This window comes from Mytilus californianus, unplaced genomic scaffold, assembly GCF_021869535.1.
Source record: "Mytilus californianus isolate M0D057914Y unplaced genomic scaffold, xbMytCali1.0.p SCAF_2, whole genome shotgun sequence".
NCBI lineage: Eukaryota > Metazoa > Mollusca > Bivalvia > Mytilida > Mytilidae > Mytilus > Mytilus californianus.
The window spans coordinates 126,097,877-126,117,698 of record NW_026262668.1 but is presented as its reverse complement, the minus strand read 5'-3'; the positions used below and the strand labels follow the sequence as shown (position 1 = coordinate 126,117,698).

The 19,822-nt window shown below is 33.5% G+C and overlaps 1 protein-coding gene across 1 annotated transcript; it reads right to left on the bottom strand.

Annotated features, from left to right (window-relative positions):
- Window positions 1–5,906: 5,906 nt before the first annotated feature.
- LOC127728833 (uncharacterized) lies at window positions 5,907–18,440 on the bottom strand. The gene is made up of 7 exons (XM_052236432.1): window positions 18,152–18,440; window positions 17,401–17,491; window positions 13,811–13,929; window positions 11,925–12,009; window positions 8,643–8,734; window positions 6,786–6,912; window positions 5,907–6,136 (listed from the first exon to the last, which is right to left on the bottom strand). Exons 1-7 carry the CDS (start codon window positions 18,310–18,312, stop codon window positions 6,077–6,079), a joined length of 735 nt encoding a protein of 244 aa, XP_052092392.1. The 5' UTR covers window positions 18,313–18,440; the 3' UTR covers window positions 5,907–6,076.
- Window positions 18,441–19,822: the final 1,382 nt, after the last annotated feature.

Below are 19,822 nucleotides of genomic sequence, written 5' to 3'. Positions count from 1 at the left end.
ATATCATCCTCTTCTTCTTCTTCTTCCGTTTGCAGTTCAGTCCACCAGCTGGTGTATTTTCGAACTGAGGCTCAGTAAATTTCGCATCACGGCTTTGAGATGTACCGATTATTAGGTTGTCTGCATATTGATATTGTAAAATATAAGCTGCGAGTTACAATGTGAAGCTTTTTGTCGAGTGAGCACAGCGAACGAGTTCAAAAATGTTTCATATTGTGTCGAGGAGCTGATATTTTACAATATAAATATGTAGACAACCAGATAATCGATTTATCGGGTTGTATTTGCGTATTTTGCATGATAGAGACATGTTTCACCAGCAAACTGGATGATGACTTGATAAGTTCGGGTCAAACTTATCAACGTCTGTTCATTCATTATGAAGTCGTTGATATGTCCGGGTCAAAGTTATTAAAAAAAATTAAGTCCGGGTCAACGAATTTGATGTTTTTTTACGTATAGATATCGTAAAATATCAGTCGCTCGACATAATGTAAAGCTCAGACTGATAGAATGATAAGGTACGATACAAGTACGGTTTAAAATTAAAAAAACTGTGGTAATTTAGTACCAATAATCCGAATTTGTTAATATGAGATGTAAATTGGGTTTATTCTTGGTAACCATATTCTAAAACATTTAGAGCATTTTCAAATGCAACACAAGTTGAAAGATTGTTGAAAAAAAAATATAATCACTCTCAGACTGGCAATTGCGTCATTTATGACCTGTCACGAGTTCCGCGTATCATATTTTGTTTAACGTAAAATAGTCTCATTCAAATGTTACCGACTATCTTAACATGTGGCATTTAGACTAGTGGCCTATCAAAGTGATCAAGTCTTCAACATAAAGAACCTACTTCTATTATAGTAGTATACAAAAACAAATGCCAGCAATAACAACGTGTTAGCTTTTAATGTGTTTTCTGCATTTATTTCAATCGTTCATCATCAATTTCTTTGATTGTCGAAACGTTTCAGATTTTTCATCAGCGCCGTATTGTTTTTATTAAGGGACATAACACCACTACTAACCGTGTATTAGAATTAACCCCGCCTACTAACTTCATATGAAATATGCACGGTCACCACGCGGTAGCTTTTAACCAATGATATTCCTAGATAGAAATGTATAGGAGGTAAGATAATATTGATACTTGAGATGAATTTGGATCAGTATATGCCAAAATACCCTTTGATCAGGAATATACTTGCCTCGTTACTATGTCTTTGGTGTAATCGTTGCATCTGTATCTGTATCCAACGAATTTCTGCCAGTAAAGGCACATCTACTTATTTAAAGTAAATGTTACTATATGATAGTATCTAAAAATCACAATTGTCACTGAATTTCACCACCAGTATATTTTAACTTAACCTATCACATTTTTTTTTACAGAGTTCATGAATTTCATATAATATATATATACATATATATACAAATCTTAATTGAAAACAACGTTCAAACCTATATGATTGCGTTGGATAAAAACCGCAATTTTTATACGTGTGCATGCAAAACAAATTTCTTGTTAGAGGGGTCTAAATACAACACAAACAACATTTTCCAAAAGACCAAAAAAAGTGAAAAAGTATATTTTAACAAAACGCATTTGACTAGCAGGTCGAACAACGGATGTTCTTAAACCCTGCTGACTGCCATTGGCGATTGCCAAATAAACGGATCACCAGATGTAACAAAATGGATCTTAACTATTAATCTTATACCAAAAAGAAAACCATAAACTTGCGGAAAAGATGGTATACCGCAAACAAAAGGTGCAAATATGAGTACACCATATCCGGATTTCGACAATCAATGTCTCTTCAGTGATGTTACGAATCGAAACGGTATTTGGAAGGCCATATAATTTACCTCAATTTAGGATAGACACTTGAATTTTGAAGAGTCGGAATAGGATGAACGGATCATATAAACCCGAAGGCAAATATAATACAAGCCCAAACGAAAAAATATAAGCAAGTCTAAATTGAAAACAACGTTCAAACCTATGATTGCGTTGGATAAAAACCGCAATTTTTACACGTATATATATATATATATGTGTGTGTGTGTGAAAGGTCAGACGAGTCTCTTCAACTATTTATTGTGACTTGACTGTGAGTGTTGCTGTCCACCTAGTGCAGTTCATTTAAAATGCTGGTTCAATTGCAATTATGCCATTTAAATCAAAATTGTTCAATTAGTCAGAAATATCAACCCTCAAAAATATAGTTTTTGTAAAAGAAAATCACTTATTTATATACACGATTGGCCAACAGTAGTTTCAGAAAAGAAGGGGGAAAATTATTTTCCATTAAGTTTCAATGATATCAATGCCGCGACGTCAACTATCTGATCAGTTTTAACTGAGGATAGTTTGTTCGGATGGTCTCCAATCATTAAATTGTCCAATTAAGATCGAAGATTACATTTGGTCATATTTTTCATCGGATCAAAATCAAATTATTACCAGTTGTAATCCGTACATCAGCCCTGCAATGTATCATTGGTATAGTACAAATAAGCCATGTGATTCCACAGAAGAAGGTGAAGTTTGATATGTTTCCATAGTGTTTCCATTTCGCATTATAATTTCAGGTGAGAAGATTTTTTTTTAATTCGGAGGTCTAACGACGGATGGTCGGAAGGACAGACAAATGACGTATATAACGTGACACTTATCATCGAAGGTGTATGCTCTATCTTTGATGTTGTAGTTCTGTTCGGTCTTTCAGTATATTGTAGTGTTTTGGATTTGAAGAACGTTATCATGACATAACCCTTTTCGATCAAAGAATCATGGGCAATATCATAAATGAGTCAAAACTTTTCTCAGTAAAATTTATCACTATATGAGTTATTGTATGCACACATATTGCCGTTTGATTGGATCGCAAAACTTTTATTACTGCAGGTCAAAAAACGACCAAAGCGAATGACTTAAGAAGACGTAAGATTGCAGTATAAGATCAACATTATCTAGAAAACTAGAATTGTTGCAAATTGTAGTATCATCAATAAGATAAGTCGAGAATAAACAGGTGCATGAGTCCAAATTTTATAACTGTCGAAAGTTTTTTTTTTTGGGGGGGGGGGGGGTTAATTTTCTTGCTTGCAAAAGGTTTTTACATCGGATGTGACCTTGAGAGGTCATACCGGTGTTATGTTGCCGCAGAAATTTCATTGCGCTTTTGACTGATAACCGACCGTATTTCATATAAATAAGCGGATATTATCGAGTGCCAAATAACATTCCTTATCACTTGTTATAAATTCATTTCTTCAGTGAATACTCATGGAAATATTTTTTAAGAACATAGATAAATGATATGAAAATGTTTTGTCGTGAGAAATATATATATCAGTAACAAATCATGAATACCGAAAATTTGTGTTAACGCATGCGGAAGAATATCTCGAGAAATGATCTGCTATATATGACTGTTATACAAATATTAATATAATATGTAACAACAAACCAGATTATACTGAAAACAAATGATTATATCACTGCAATATAATAATTATTACGGTGAGGTTAAATTCCCTGTCATTTATTCATCATCCACACAGGAACTTGTCTCAGAAATAAATATATCTATGTACCTTAATCTAACTTTCAGGTATAGAGATATGAATTTTTTTCTGAGACCATCCACCAGAACTTGCGGTCATCCGATGTTCAGTTCTTCTGTACTTTGATATTTAACTTTGTCGTCAGGTGTGATAAGATATCAGTATGAACGGGGTAATGCCGTATTTCTGTCTTTGTCGTCAGGTGTGATAAGATATCAGTATGAACGGGGTAATGCCGCATTTCTGTCTTATGTAATGGTAATTTTGTATTGGGAAAGACTTGGATATCTCATCCGTTGTCGTTTTTCTTGTTTTGACAATAAAATATATTTAAAGTATAGTAATGCTGTATTGTGTGTATTTTATACTTGTGGTACTTCAAGTATAGTGGTTCATTCCGTTTATTTGACATCAGTCGATCAATATATCGTATATGGACCGTGACACCAGATTGATGAATATGATATACATTTTGACGTCATGAATGTTAACAATGACCTTTTTGAAAAATAATTGAAATTTTGTTTCAGTAAAGTAGAATAAAATGCTACGCTGGGCGCAGCTTGATACGACCGCAGAGGTCGAACCCTGAACAGTTGGGGGCAAGTATGGAAACTACATTCAAGCTTGACACAGCTCTGAATTTGGATTGTGATTTTTAAATATTTGACACAGCATAGGTTTCTGACACAAAATAAATGTGGTCAAAGAACTGAAAAATTTGAAATTTGACTTTAACCTATTATGGTCCTATATCCAAAAAGTTAATACACGGTTAGATTCAGCATATCCAAAAACACCAATAATTTTATTTATTTATTTGTTAAGGGACAAATTTAGCTAAGTTTTTAAAGGGGTTCGCGTCATAAAAAAAATAAAGAATTAAATAGCATTCCGAAAATCAATTTAAACAGAATAACAAACCAACCTACCACGAAATTCTTAAAAAAAAAATTCCCACTAAATGAAAAAAAAAACAAAAAACAGTTGTCTTTAAAAAAAACCTACAAAACTTATCTTTAATTATTTTTTAAAATATCTAATAATGAACAGTAAATTTCAAACTAGATTTATAAACAATTTCTTTTCTAAAATTATAATTTGATGATGTATCTATTTTCAACCATGAATCTTCTTACAATTTTTAGTATTAATTGTGCAATACAGCTCTGAATTTGAATTGTGATTAGATATTTGACATAAAATTGAGAATGGAAATGGGGAATGTGTCAAAGAGACAACAACCCGACCATAGTACAGACAACAGCAGAAGGTCACCAACAGGTCTTCAATGCAGCGATAAATTCCCGCACCCGGAGGCGTCCTTCAGCTGGCCCCTAAACAAATATATATACTAGTTCAGTGATTAGGTATAGCATAGGTTTCTGACACAGAATGAATGTGGTCTAAGAACTTAAATATTTGAAATTGGACATATACATATTATGGTCAAATATCCAAAATCTAAATACATGGTTAGATTCAGCATATCAAGAAACCCCTTGAATTTTTTTTTGTTAAAATCAAACTACCCTTTGGACCTCAATGTGGACCAATTTAAAAATGGGGCCTAAAATCCCTAAACACACAGTAAGATTCAGCATATTAAAGAACCCCAAGAATTCAAGACTTTGAATTAAACCCTATTAATATTGGACAAGAAATAAGCAATTTATACAAAGTATTTTTTGGCCCTTTTTCCTAAACGGTTAGGGCTATAACCCCCAAAATCAATCCCAACCTTCCTTTTGTGATATGGAACCTTGTGGTACAATTTCATAGTGATCCATTTACTTATACACAAGTTATTGTCCCGAAACAAGAAAAATGATTGTTTTTGGCCCCTAGTTCCTAAACTGTTAGGACAATATCCCCCAAAATCAACCCCAATCTTCCTTTTGTGGTATGGGACCTTGTTGTACAATTTCATAGAAATTCATACAATTATACTCAAGTTATTGTCTGGAAACCACATGTCTTCGGACGACGACAACGAAATATCAATCTACTATTTATGTATTCCAGAATAGGACAATTACATTATTATTTTGAAGAGTTTAATGCAGTGTGTACCTATAATTGCTATAAAATATAAATGATTGAGAAATTTAAGGTAACTTAAAATATAATACTGTACTGTAGTTTGTATTCCTTAAAATAGAACAAATAATGTGAATTCGAGCCAAATAGTAGTTTGTGGACCTTAGTGTCATCTTTTAAAACTATGTGGATCTCAGCATCACTTCGATAATTGATTAATGTTATGGTTTACAGATATGTATCGTCCTTGATAAACAACACAAACACGGAAAACATTCATTCAAAACACATATATTCATATACATTCTAAAACAATATATTTTATACTGAATATTCATATAACAGGATCAGTTAAAAGCAATAGTCTATTACATCGCCATGTATATAGTTGGCCACATTTAAAATATTGTGTCCAAATGTCTATTCCATAATCCACATATTCATTCATAAAATCTCATATCGAATTATATCCAGCCTTTAATTTTGCTGTATTGAAGGTCAAGGAAAATCCCTCCTGAAAAATCATAACAAATCATTTTTTGTCGAAAAATCTAATATAACAAAATCATTCCATATTAACTATGATTATGACTTGATGATATAATCAAAGGGTGTCAGGACACGGAGTCATAATGATTACTAGTAATTTAATCTAGTATGCTGTTCGGTCAAAACATAATTGAAACCATCGCCCATTGTCCAGCAAGGGAGAATAAAAAAGAAAGGATATGGGGTATCTATCCATTACACAACATCAGTATCTATTAAAATTACCTCTAGTTAGTGATAAAAAGTGCCAGTGTTAACATACATAGATCAATTTATGAAAATCAAATTAGACCAAACATCGCATGAATTTTTTTTTAGAGCATTGATTCGAAATTCTGCTTAATATTTCCTATTCAATTGTTGGAAATAATGATTTTTTTTTATGTATCGCTTTGTCTTTTTAAAATTCGTAAGGTAAACTCAACAAAAACATTGCAGTGAAAGTATTCGGAATAACATGAAATTCAGCATGAAACCAGCTAGATGTGTTGACAGGCTTGAGATAATATATATGCAAACCCAATTTGAATGGCTAATCTCCAATTTCCGATTAAACAGAACGGCATCTGATAAATATTAAGCATTTGAAACACAATAAGAGAAATCATGTGTACCTTAATCAAGCCTGGTAATGCCACCCAGAAACCAAAGTTTGGTATTCTGTCTTTGCCCTCTGCCTTTTTCACAGCTGTTTGGAATGCGAAACCTCCGATAAGGTAAACAAATAATAAGACAACAACTCTGAAATGGAAGTGAAATCATTTTAAAGTGTTGAAAGATTAACATATATTTTTTCGTAAATTAGAAATGATTTAGAGCCTGAGCTTGTATAATTGTTAGGAGTAAATTTAGGCTATTTTGTCAATAAAACAGCACATTTGGTGGAGACAACGTCAATTTGATAGAAAAATTCGTAGTACAGAATTATTCATTCGACAAAAGTACATTTATGTTTTTTCTTGAGATTTTTTAAATTTACCATATCTGTCGTATTTGTGTTTAATCATCTATAATATTATATGACTATAAAAGTTCTCTTTTCTCATTGGCTTAAAACGTAGGAAATTGTCTTTGACGAAATGTTATATTCAACGCGGGAAAAATCACGAATGAACGATTCTGTCCTACACATTTTTCTATCAAAATGACGTGTTGTCTCCACCAAAGGTGCTGTTTTATTGACATTCATATCCAATGTGTTTTTTATTATTTGATAAATTCGTGTATAGAATTGAAAAAAAACATATTAACACCAAAATAAGCCAGAATTCGTGGTTGTATATTGCAACAAAAGAATACCCTCCATTTGGCTATACTTTAGGTCCTTTCTGGTTTGATCCGCTCTTCAACATTTGAGGATATGGCTATTATTTTAGGTCATTTTTGATTATATAGCTCTTCAACTGTTTCGGTTTTATACATCCTTGGCTTTCAAATATTCGGCTTTGAGCGTTCCTGGTGAAGGTAAATCCAGAAAAGCGCTTCGGACGCATTAAATTTATAACGTGTTTTTTTTTCATTTTTATTTTTTGTTTGTTTTATATTTTGGATATTCCAATACATTCTGGCCTCGAGCATCACTGAAGAGACATTATTTGTCAAAATGCGCATCTGTTGCATCAAAATTGGTACTGTTCATATTATTTCAACGTTTAAACGGATACACACGCATATCATTAATGTTCTGAACATATTAAAACGATTTTGGTGTTTCTAAGTTAATACTAATTTTCAAAACTCATCTGCCGATGTATTCATATAATTCCTATTACAGATTTTTCTAGTAGACTTGGATGAAATAATGAACACTCCTCTTTTGTTCATTTTAGGCAAATTTAGATTTGAATATATTGCGTTGCATGGGACAAGAACTTACGACAGACAAGACAATTTCAAAGGTAAGATATACCGATTTCTTCTACAAAGGTACAGAGTTGTTAAAATCAATCTGAATATCTACAAAATCCATCCGTTGCGTGAGATAGCATTTCTGGCAATTTTCAGCGTTTTTCCATTTTGCCCTTTTTTCTTCGAATTTTACATTTTGCGCGAATCAAAATTGAAGAGCTCCATCTTTGATTCGACTTTGAAGGAAAGCTATCATATCCAGGTTCTAAGCTGAAAAACGGATGCAACGGAAATTGTGAGGGAACAAGATTATTCAAAGCCAAAAAGATAAAAAAAAAACAACAAAAAACAAGCAATAGTTTTGGTGATTATCAAATATTTTGATGGGCATGACGGACAAAGGTCTATTATCAGACCTGCTTTTCTCAATGGTTTAATTTCTATTTATTTTCTAAAAGCATATGGCTTCATTGAATAAATACAGTTTACACAATACACATGGTGTGGTAATAGGATAAGCTTGCACAATTTGGTCAGGTATCATCTCCCATTTGTGGTCTGTAGTTTCGCATTTTACAGAATTATACATGTTCACTAACTTAATATTTCGCTTGTATAATTACACAATCAAAAGAATAGATCCACCAGACAAACCACCACTGGAACCAGACGTGTCTTTAGTTGGACAGGCGTATTTGCTAGCCAAATACAAATACTGAAAACAATAAAGAAATCATTTTCATTTGAAAACTTATACGTAAGCTAATATCTCATGAAATTAAGTACAAAACTATCCTTCCTATAATACCCCCATCACACTAGGACCACGATCCCACTACGACCTCAGAAATTATGAAAATTTTGGAATCGTAGTAAGATCCTGGTGGTAGTCATAGTAAGGACGTGCCAAGGTCTTCATGGTCGTGGTTGTCCACGACCAACTTTGAACATGCTCAAAACATTCGTAGTGCAGTCGTGGTCAAAACTAGTCGTAGTAGAAGCGTAGGAAGGTCTAGTAAGGACGTAGTAAGATCGGGATGGGCGTAGAAGCATCGTATTGGAAATCTTGGTGCATTCGGGAAGCTAATGGAAAAGATTTCGCTGCGACCAAAGTACGATTTCACTGCGACTATTCCGATTTCGCTGTAAGTCTTTATTGCGCTTCTACTACGATATTGATACGATTATACTACGATGAGGTAGACAATAGTACGCTGCTACCAAGCGCTTGCCGTCCTTACTACGATACTACTACGTCCTAATCACGATAATTGCACGACCTCATTCTATTGATATAAAAAACGCATGAAATAACTTCTACCTGTAGTTCAACCATGGACACACATGAGCAAAACCTACTTCTGCAATCTTTAATTAAGCTGCACTGTATCGATTTGGCTGATCAGGCTAAACTTTTAGTAATAAGAAGGAGAAGACATACTAGACAGCGTAGGTCCTGTTGGATGCGCCCTTTCCTTTTTGTTGAAAGAAGACTCCAGTTTGGGCATTACGACCGACTCATGAAAGAATTAAGGATGGAGGATCAACAGTTATTCTTTATTTTTTTTAAGGATGCCTCCAGAAATGTTTGATGAACCTTTGAACAGAGTAAGTCCAAGGAATTCAGAAGATAGACACCTGATTCAGAAAGGCACTAGATCCCGGTCTGAAAGTCACTATTACCTTAAGGCACTAGATCCCGGTCTGAAAGTCGCTATTACCTTAAGGCACTTAGCTTCTGTCGATATGTATCCAACCCTTTAGTACGATTTCAGAGTCGCGCGCAATAATATAAGTACTTTTATTCCTGAGGTGTTCCAGGCAATTGTACGGCAATATAAAGACGAAGTCATATCCTGTCCAACAGAACCAAATGGATGGCGAGCTATTGCCGAAGAATTTCATAGAAGATGGAACGTGCCACACGCTTGTGGCGCACTCGATGGAAAGCATGTTGCTATTAGAAGCCCGCCTAAAAGCGGATCCTTGTTTCATAACTATAAAGGTTTCTTTTCATTAGTACTCCTTGGATGCAGACTACACATTTTTATGGATAGATGTGGAGGATATGGTTCCATGTCGGACGCCCAGATTTACAACGCGTCAGAATTAAAGGAGTGTTTGGAAGATAAGACTATTGGATTTTCAGAGTCAGTTCCCTTACCTAATGACGACCTGAACATGCATTACTTCATCTTAGGTGACGACGCATTTGGGTTGAGAACTAATTTGATGAAGCCATATTCTAGAGCGCAGTGACAACGTTGTGGAAACGTAGTTGAGTCGTAGTTCGATCGTAGTAGACTCGTATTGAGATCGTAATGCGATCGGGAAGGTCTTTGTAGAAGCGTACAGAGATCGTGTAAGTCGTGGTAAGGTCTTATTAGACGTAGCAAGAGCATGACAAGATCGTTACTAGAACGTATTACTATCGTAGCGAAATCGTAGCAGGATCTTATCAGGATCATAGCAAGGTCGGGGTATGAACGTGAAAACTATGAAATATTGAATATTCAAGCCGACCATACCACAATCTCACGGCGATCTTATTTTTTTATAGATCGTAGTGGGATCTTCGTGGTCTTGGTTTAGTGTGACTGGGGCTTTTCTTTTGACGATTTAACGAAACACTTTATTTTACTTAACTTGCATGTCATGCAAAAAAAAGAATTTAAAGTTCTGCTGTAGTTGTGATGACCTTCTTTACTTTGACATAGAATCGTCAGTGATGACCATTTGAGAACTTGACTTTAAGCAAAAGAGATGACTTCTTTTTTTACGATAGTGAAATCTCAACGTTCAGAATTTGACATATGCATAATATAGTTCACAGTTAAAACGCTGTAACAAACGAAAACGGAAACCATTATAGTGTAACTGAAATTGTCTGCTCTTCTGTACTATTTCTGTTGATCCCTTGGTTTAACTGAGATTTGTGGTGCTCAATCTTTCATTTTTCTGAGTATTTTTTTTAAATTCATTAGTCTATTTTACCTAGACCATAATTTTGTCTTTCTCCGACTTATGATGTTTGTTTGACCTTTGTATTTTTTATTTAAGCTTTGTATTTTCTGTTTTCTAACTTAAAATTACACTTTTCTTACCCCTTTCTATGTAACGTTTTCAGGTAAAAGTAACTGTAAAAGTAATTCTGAAGCAAATTGGTTAGAATTTGATAGAATTAAATCACTAAGAAATAACAAAGAAATGGCATTTTTGTTGGGGTCACGTGTGCTTTAGAGTTCGTGATTGACGTTCATTCAGTTAAACGAAAATTGTTTTTTTTTTAAATTGTAAGGGAGTTAGAGTTCAAAAGACACCCAACTGCCAAACAAACTAACAAACAGAACGTTTAAGCTGAAGTCAACATCTGCCTAAATTTACCATATTTTTTTTTTAAATCTATCAAGACTAGATTACTGGTCTATTAGAACACACTACAAGGAATTCGGAATCAGAAAGAAAATTACACAAATTTCGATGACGACCATTCAGGTAACATTTCTGCCATGTTTATTCCGTTCCGCTCAATGCTTTTTGAGCAGTAGGAACAAACGGACAAAACGTTACAAAAGAGAGGCGAAAGATACCAAAGAGACATTATAACTCATAAGTCGAAAATAAACTGACAACGCCATGGCTAACAAAGAAAAAGACAAACAAAAGTACACAAAACACAACATAGAAACTAAAGACTGAGCAACACGAACCCCACCAAAACCTGGGGGTGATCTCAGGTGCTCCGGAAGGGTAATTAGATCCTGGTCAACATGTGGACCCGTCGTTTTTCTCATGGACGTCAAGTAGTAAGGAACCTTTATGTGACACTAACAGGCCATGGAAACAGTTTTTGCAATGCATATATGTTATATCATTGTATAACCCATTAGAATGATGACACTTACATAGTTACCATCAGCTACAATTTCACCTAGTACATTTAAAGCTCCCTCCTGATCAGGTTCACACTGGAGATACGTATATGTAGTTCTGTAAATAAAAAAAAAACTTTAATAATTTTATTTGTTGACTTAGCAAAGAATGTCATTATGACATTAGTTGATACTCGAAGAATCTCCATTATATGTTCATTACAAACGGCTAATCCAGGAATTTTAAAATTTGATTGCTAAGGAAAATAAAAAAAAGTCATATTCATGTTAAATCAGCTTAAATATTATTTTCAAGAAAAGATCCCTTTTCATTCATTCGGAATATGTTTGCATAGCTATTTTGCAGAGTTCTAGCCGATGTTCAGATCTCTTGACCGATTCAGATGAATTCAAACGAGAAAAAACAATTAGAATCAAGATTCCAAGAATTATTACTGATCGATTAATATCCCTTGTAATGTGAAAGTCAACTGGTTTAAAAATGCCGGTCTTGTGGTTTGTGTTTGTTCCCATTTCAATGTTATTAAAAACCAGAACTTAAGCCTTAGTTTTAACCATTCAAATGAAGACATCCTTTTCATTAACCGTAATTTCCCTCTCGAGAATTAAAACGCTTCTGAAACCGGTCGCTGAAATTAAGAAATGAAATTATAGTCTGAATCAATCGTTTCCTTTGTGAGCTTAATAAACATCATTTCACTCAAATGTTTTCAAAGAAGTTGAATAATTAAACGTTCAAATATTTCCAGAATATCAAAGATATGTTTTAAAGTGAAAGAAAGATGTAATGCAATATAACAGTTTATATATTAAGTAAAATCATGTACAATCTCATCAAAAATACTCGGGAGATAACTCACAAAACATCCGTTAACTATCGGACCCGTTAACGGTACCACAAACATTGTGATGACGGGTGTGCTTTGCGTCAGTATGCAAATAAGGCGTAATGAATGTGTTGAGTGCTTATAATTTCGTACGCCAAACTGAGCGCGTTTCGCCTACATAAGACTGACCACTTACGCTCGAATCAGAACAGTTGGAAGGCCAAAACAAATACAAAATTGAGGAACATTAAAACTGAAAGATCCGAAAAGTTATATTAGTACATGAACTAACTTCAAGTGAAGTGACGTTTAAAGCCACGATGTGAAAACCTTATCTGCAGTTTTCTACTAAACAATAAAAATTTCAGATATTTTTTTCGATAATACATCACCATTTTTCAGAGGGACATGTATTCATTCAAAAAATGTCGATTTCGCGGGATGATCAGAAAAGCCTCTATAATGAGATAGATCTTATCAGGTTAGAACCCTTACTTATTTTTGCTTAAACGCCATAACAAGTTCCCGAACTGTATGAGAGAAGGGTCAAGTTGGGTCTGTATAATAAGACCCCGGAAATCCTTCAACATGACCGCGAAAAACTTCATGTCTCTTAAATTTTTGGAGACTGCGGGAAACGTTTATTTTTTTTTAAAGAAATATATTATAATCCGTTCTTTACAGACATATTGTTCTTAGATCGCACATAAATTCACCGAAATGATTAACGCGAGATGTGAGCATATCACGAGTCACATGATATTGCGACTGACAAGTGTAGTGTAGCACCTACCCCTTATTTAAAATGTTTTTGTAGTAGAGACGGGGTCCTCAATAAATATCCTAGCGAATCCAAAACCTTTAACTTACTTCTCTGTGCAGTAATTCTTTGCGGCTTTGTCTTTTTTAGGGATTTTTCCTACACATCATTATGGATACGATTTCCCGAAATGTTTTATATCCGATTACCTAAAATATTAATAACAATACTAGTTATATGCACTTCGTTCTCTTTCACATGTACACGTACCACGGTTCTCATGTTGAATTTAATGACACAAATATACTGACCTCAATACATCACTCGTTGCTGAATACACAAGAGCCAGTCCGTTTTGTTCATCATACTGAAATCTTGCACTATCTTGTGTTCCCGCACTGAACCCAGCACCATTCCGTATCTGACATACCTAGAAAATATGTTATTTGTATATTCAATATTCCCTGCACTGAACCCAGCACCATTCCGTATCTGACATACCTACAAAAAATGTTATTGGTATATTCAATATTCCCTGCACTGAACCCAGCACCATTCCGTATCTGACATACCTACAAAAAATGTTATTAGTATATTCAATATTCAAACCACATTTCAATAAGATTGAGATATTGGGATGGATATTACACCGCCAAAAGACAAATATATTCTGAAATAAAAATAAGAATTCCAAAGCAACATTGGCGGAATATTGAAGGGTGAAAACACGAAACCAATACAGAATTGACGTATGAAGCCTCTTCAAGCCGATGGGATACAGGTATACATGTGCCCCCATTGTTGAAAGCCGTACGGTGATCCATAGTTTTTACGTCATTTGGTCTCTAGTTGAGAGTACTCTCATTGGCAAGCGTACTTCCATATTCTTATTCGTATATGCTACACCTAATATTGTAAAGAACAACAAAACACTTGAGACACAATATTTGTCAATGGAATCAGTAAAACTTCAAATCAAATTTGTAGAGAGTCTACTTGGAGTAAATTCAAAGGCGGTTAATATAGCTGTATTAGCTGAATTAGGAATATCCTCCGTTTGTGTACAAGCTCTCAAGTCTCGTGTAGGATTCTGGCTGCATATTTTAAACTCAAAGGAGTCTTTACTATATAATGTATATAAAGTTAACCTCTGCGTTATTTAATGAAAATAACATTACATTTGGGGAAAATCGTATGTTTAATGATGGGAATTTACTTATTGGAAATAAGTTAAGAACTTGTAGAAAATGTAAAGTAAAGTACGAACTTGAATTTATATAAAAATGTTATTAAAAAACGATGCCAAAATAAGAATAAGAAACAGCAAAGAACATGCTTGCTATTGAACGCGGTAGATATAATAAAACCACTTTAGAAAATAGATTGTGCCCCCTATGTAATACAGAGATGGAAGAATGATATTACCTAATGATATGTGCACAACTCAATAACTCTATAGAATGAAGAAGTTTAATGAAATATCTAATAATTATAGTTATATTTCAATGGGTAGTTTTCTTATGAAGAAAATGACATACTGATAATTATTGTTAATGGCAACAGTTAAATATATAATTACTGAAACAACATTAACAATCGTTTATATACTGTGTATTTTACATGTATGAATTTATATGGATATCTTTTTTCTGTTATGAATGAATATAAAAAATATATATACTAGAGATAAGCAAGATATCACCTACATTACAACATATACTCAAAACATCTAGTAACAAGAATGTGTCCATAGTACACGGATGCCCCACTCGCACTATCATTTTCTATGTTCAATGGACCGTGAAATTTGGTGGTCAAAACTCTAATTTTGCATTAAATTAGAAAGATCATATCATAGGGAACATGTGTACTAAGTTTCAAGTTGATTGGACTTCAACTTCATCAAAAACTACCTTGACCAAAAACTTTAATCTGAAGCGGGACAGACGGACGGACGGACGAACGGACAGACGAACGAACGGACGCACAGACCAGAAAACATAATGCCCCTCTACTATCGTAGGTGGGGCATAGAAATTGATAAGTTAAAATTGTTCACTTTAGAACACAATCTATTACAGGAACAAATTTTGAATTCCTGTTGAGTGGAAATCAGTTAGATAAGCTATCAAAATAAATGTATCTTGATTTACTATTAACTGATTTTAACTGAACTTTTGGATTATAATGAAATGGCAATTATAGTAGCAAGAGTATAATGTCGCTAAATGTAAAATAAATGGTGGTTTTGAATATTTTACTTTTACTAAGTCAAGAACACAAATGCATTAATGCTGTGAAAAAAAGGCAATATGGGTGTTGGAATATACACAGCTAATGTAGCCCTCTATAGTGTCAGATCTGGGTTGGATGCCATGTATTTTGAAACTGTGGTCATGTATTTTAAGAACATGGTGTAGATTAACAAAAATAACAGAATTAATATAAGCAAAAGTGTGGGAAAATATTATATGTAACCAAAAGGTATTTGGCACTTCTTTTGTGCATCTAAAAGCAAAGCATTGGCCATTGCATATGCTCTTGGTAATGCAAAGTCCACTTTCACACATCCTTCAACAATCTGGATCACTTATAACTGGAGTTATTGATTGAAATGAGGCAGTTGCACAATGAACATGATCAAGATTCTATTAGCTGAGTCTAGAAGTGATAATTTTATTACAAAAAAAGGAATTAAATTAACACCCTAATACACATGTCTATATTTATTACCAATAAATTTGAAACAATGGTATATTCAATTAAATCCCTATCCATTACAGTACCTTTATATCAATGTAAAAGTACCCTAAAGTGTAGTCCTCTGTGCGAAGGGTGCCCTTAAAGTGTATTCAATCGCGCTAAGTGTGCCCTTTGAGAAAAAAAATACCCTGCCCTTTTGAAAAGCTGCAGGAAACACTATACCACAACAAAACTAGCTCACTGTACGGGTATCACTTACATTTTATCCGTAAAACAAAATAATCTTGAAACGAGAATATTTTGGCAGTACCTTTTTCATTTTGAATACTAGAACTTTTTAGATAATTAGAACATTTTAAGTAGATGTTCATATCCACTAGAAATCTCCATCAGTTGACTTTTGCAGCAATTATGAGTCTTTGAAGCATGTCACAAAGGGTCTTTTGTTGATATCATTTGCATACTGGTCAAATTTTTTTTTATTTTGACCAGGCTTTGGAGAAGACATTTTCGAAGAACTAATGAAAAATAACACAGAAGTTTACTTTCTAGCTCATCTAGACCCAAGCATCATGTAAGGCATTGTCATTACTTAAAACCATTAAATATTTTCTAATCTGAGAAACAATTTCGACATTCAAATGAAATATATTTTACTATAAAGATACTGGGAAGATCAACAACAAAGTAACATAAATAGAACCATGCAAATAGTACATGCATGTATATGCATGTTCTCAGATACCATCCCCCATACAAAAAAATCACATCATGCAGAAAGAAACTTAGGTGTTCCTCTTCTAGCTACAAATGTATCCAAAATCAAAGATGTGAAACATATTTTATCATGATTATTTGGAAATCAATGGAAAAAAAATACCAGAGAAGTCTCTTTGTCAGAAGACGCTGTCAAACATTCAAACATACTATCCAAACTGATCTGTGTCCACACTCGTATATGTAATAACAAACTTAAAAATTGGGTAGTATTGAAAAATGGATAAAAAGGTTACTAAAGTTTTTGAGAACATCGGTTTTTGCTTTAAGAACAATAGTATAATGGTTTAATGTGACAATATTATTGTTTTTTATTTATTTATTTCTGTTGTGTTCTTTTTGTCAGCAGTATTATCATGCTTTACTGGAATAATATTCTCGTTCGTGTTTTACTTTAAAGAATGTTTACTGTAGGACTTACTGAAACATCATTACACGCATTTTCTGTAAAACTGTAACAAGGGTTATACGAGAAGACGTCACCAGCGCCGGCGTCAGGTACATCTTTATATCTGTAATAAAACAAATGCAAAAACAATTTAACTAAAAAACATCACAAAGAAACCTTAGCCATTTTTTCAAACCTATTGCACAGGTGCCAGTATCTTGTAATGCGTTTTATAATTGGTTCTTAGTGGTGGTTTTCTCCCTTTAGTATAGACGAAGACCATATTTGTAAGCGGATGGAATCACACAAAAAAAAACAAGCTGACAAACTGATTTTCTTTGTTTTATTTTCAGAAAAAAGGCTCTGAAAAGTCATTTGACATGTGTCAATTCTAAAACTGTAACAAAGTAACATACAGTAATCCATTCACTGCATGTTCAGGAATAATATCAAATAAATCTATTACTGTCAAATTTTCACCAGTTGTCCGCTGTCATCTTCGACAGTTAAAATTGCTTAAATGTAAAAAGACAACTTTTCGTATTTATTCAGAACGACGACAAATTAAGCAACACCCAGCCATCAATCGGGTAAGGGACAATTTGTGCTCTTATCACACTGCTTAACGTTTGTGTGTTTGGATTTAAAAATATTTTGGATTCGAAACTCTCTAACGAAATATTATTTGAAGAAATGGTTATCGGATAAATGAAAGAAGATAATAGAGTCGTTATCACTGAAAAAACTCGTATCAATACTTACTGTAAAAGTAATTTCAACTTACTTCGGGTTTCCGCTCGTCAACGCTAACGGCGATAAGTCAATGACAGTCCCATCATCTAGTCTACATTTACAAGAGTTTTCCTTAACACAAGTAAACCCATAACATCTTTCTGTGAATGATGAAATAACAAATAAAATACAAAATAAAGAATAGTGAGTCATCTTGAGAAATTTACGAATAACGAAAGTTGTAGCTGCTCCACTTCTTATTCAACTTCTAGTTTAATGCATTAACGAATTTTTCATTTGAAGATGGCTCAATTTGACATTCATTTTGCAATTAAGAGTATTTAGTTTTCCCTAAAATATCCATTTTAATAGATTAACGTGATGTTTGACATGTGATTTGATAAAGCAAAATTTATCTTAAATTGATATGAGAAGTGAATATTGTTTCACTATATATACCTGTGACATGCATAAACTATTTATCAATTTATATTTGCTCAGACTCAAGATATTGGAATTTTTATATTAGCACGCTTTATCAACTACTAAAAGTTAAAATACCATACCGGGTCCAGAAATCATGTGGTTGGAACAAAACTGATTCTGAAGATTTTAATGCCACTGCTGACATCATGTTTAGTTAGAAAGCTCATTTGACAGTCATTTAAAGCACAGTTTTGCATTAATTTTAAAACAGTTTTTCGCAATATTGTTATACATGAATCCTATGCATGAACGCATATTTTAAAATTTAAAAAGCAAGACTGCAATTTTTATGTTTTATGGAAAACTACGAGATATCCAATTTCGTAATTTTCTAAATAACGTACTATTAACTTTTCGTGGTGCATTCTTGATAACACGAATGAGGATAGCATATAAATTATTATCTAATATAATAACAATAATAGTATACAAAAAAGATAATATAAAGCATCGAGCAAAAGTTAAAAGACCAATTTCAGCACATAAATCTTTGAAAGGTTTGCGTTATAGAATTTACAAGAATATATTCAATGTATTCAATTTCGAAAAGTATTTATTGCTTGTACCATTTAATTCTTAATTTACTTTGAAAAAAAAATAGATGTGAAAATCATCGTTTGCTTGTAGGAAAGGTTATGTCAACTCTACTGCTCTTCAGATATCAACGATGACAAAAACACCCGATAACGTAGGTTATATTCACCATTCAAAGAACCCTTAGTTCAAAAGAATGTTTGTGCGCAGCCACCCTCTATCATGGAGCTATTTGGTAATATAACAGGGGCGGATCCAGGATTTTTGAAAGGGGGCGTAGAATTGAATCTTTTGCCGAGCGGAGCCAGGCGAAATTTTTTTTGGACTTTTTTTTGGCTAAAAAACATAAAATAAGTGTAAAATGCACTAATTTAACATTTCCTGACGTGGGGCATGTATATTTTATGGGTTAAAGTGTAAGGGTTGGACATTTTTGATGTCGTATTCTCCCCATTAATTGTCTATTATAAAATAATTGGATGGATCCAAAGCTATGTACCAATATATATTTGATGTGGGATTTGTCAGTAAAAAATGGACATGGAAAAATTCTCCCAAGCCAAGTCAGTCACTGAAATAGAGGTCACAACTAGCATCTGAAGAATGCATTGCGAATTTGTGTTTCGCACCCCAGATGCATCTGATCATACATACTAATATAATTGATGTTTTACTTCATTCACTTATCAATAAAAATAAATCC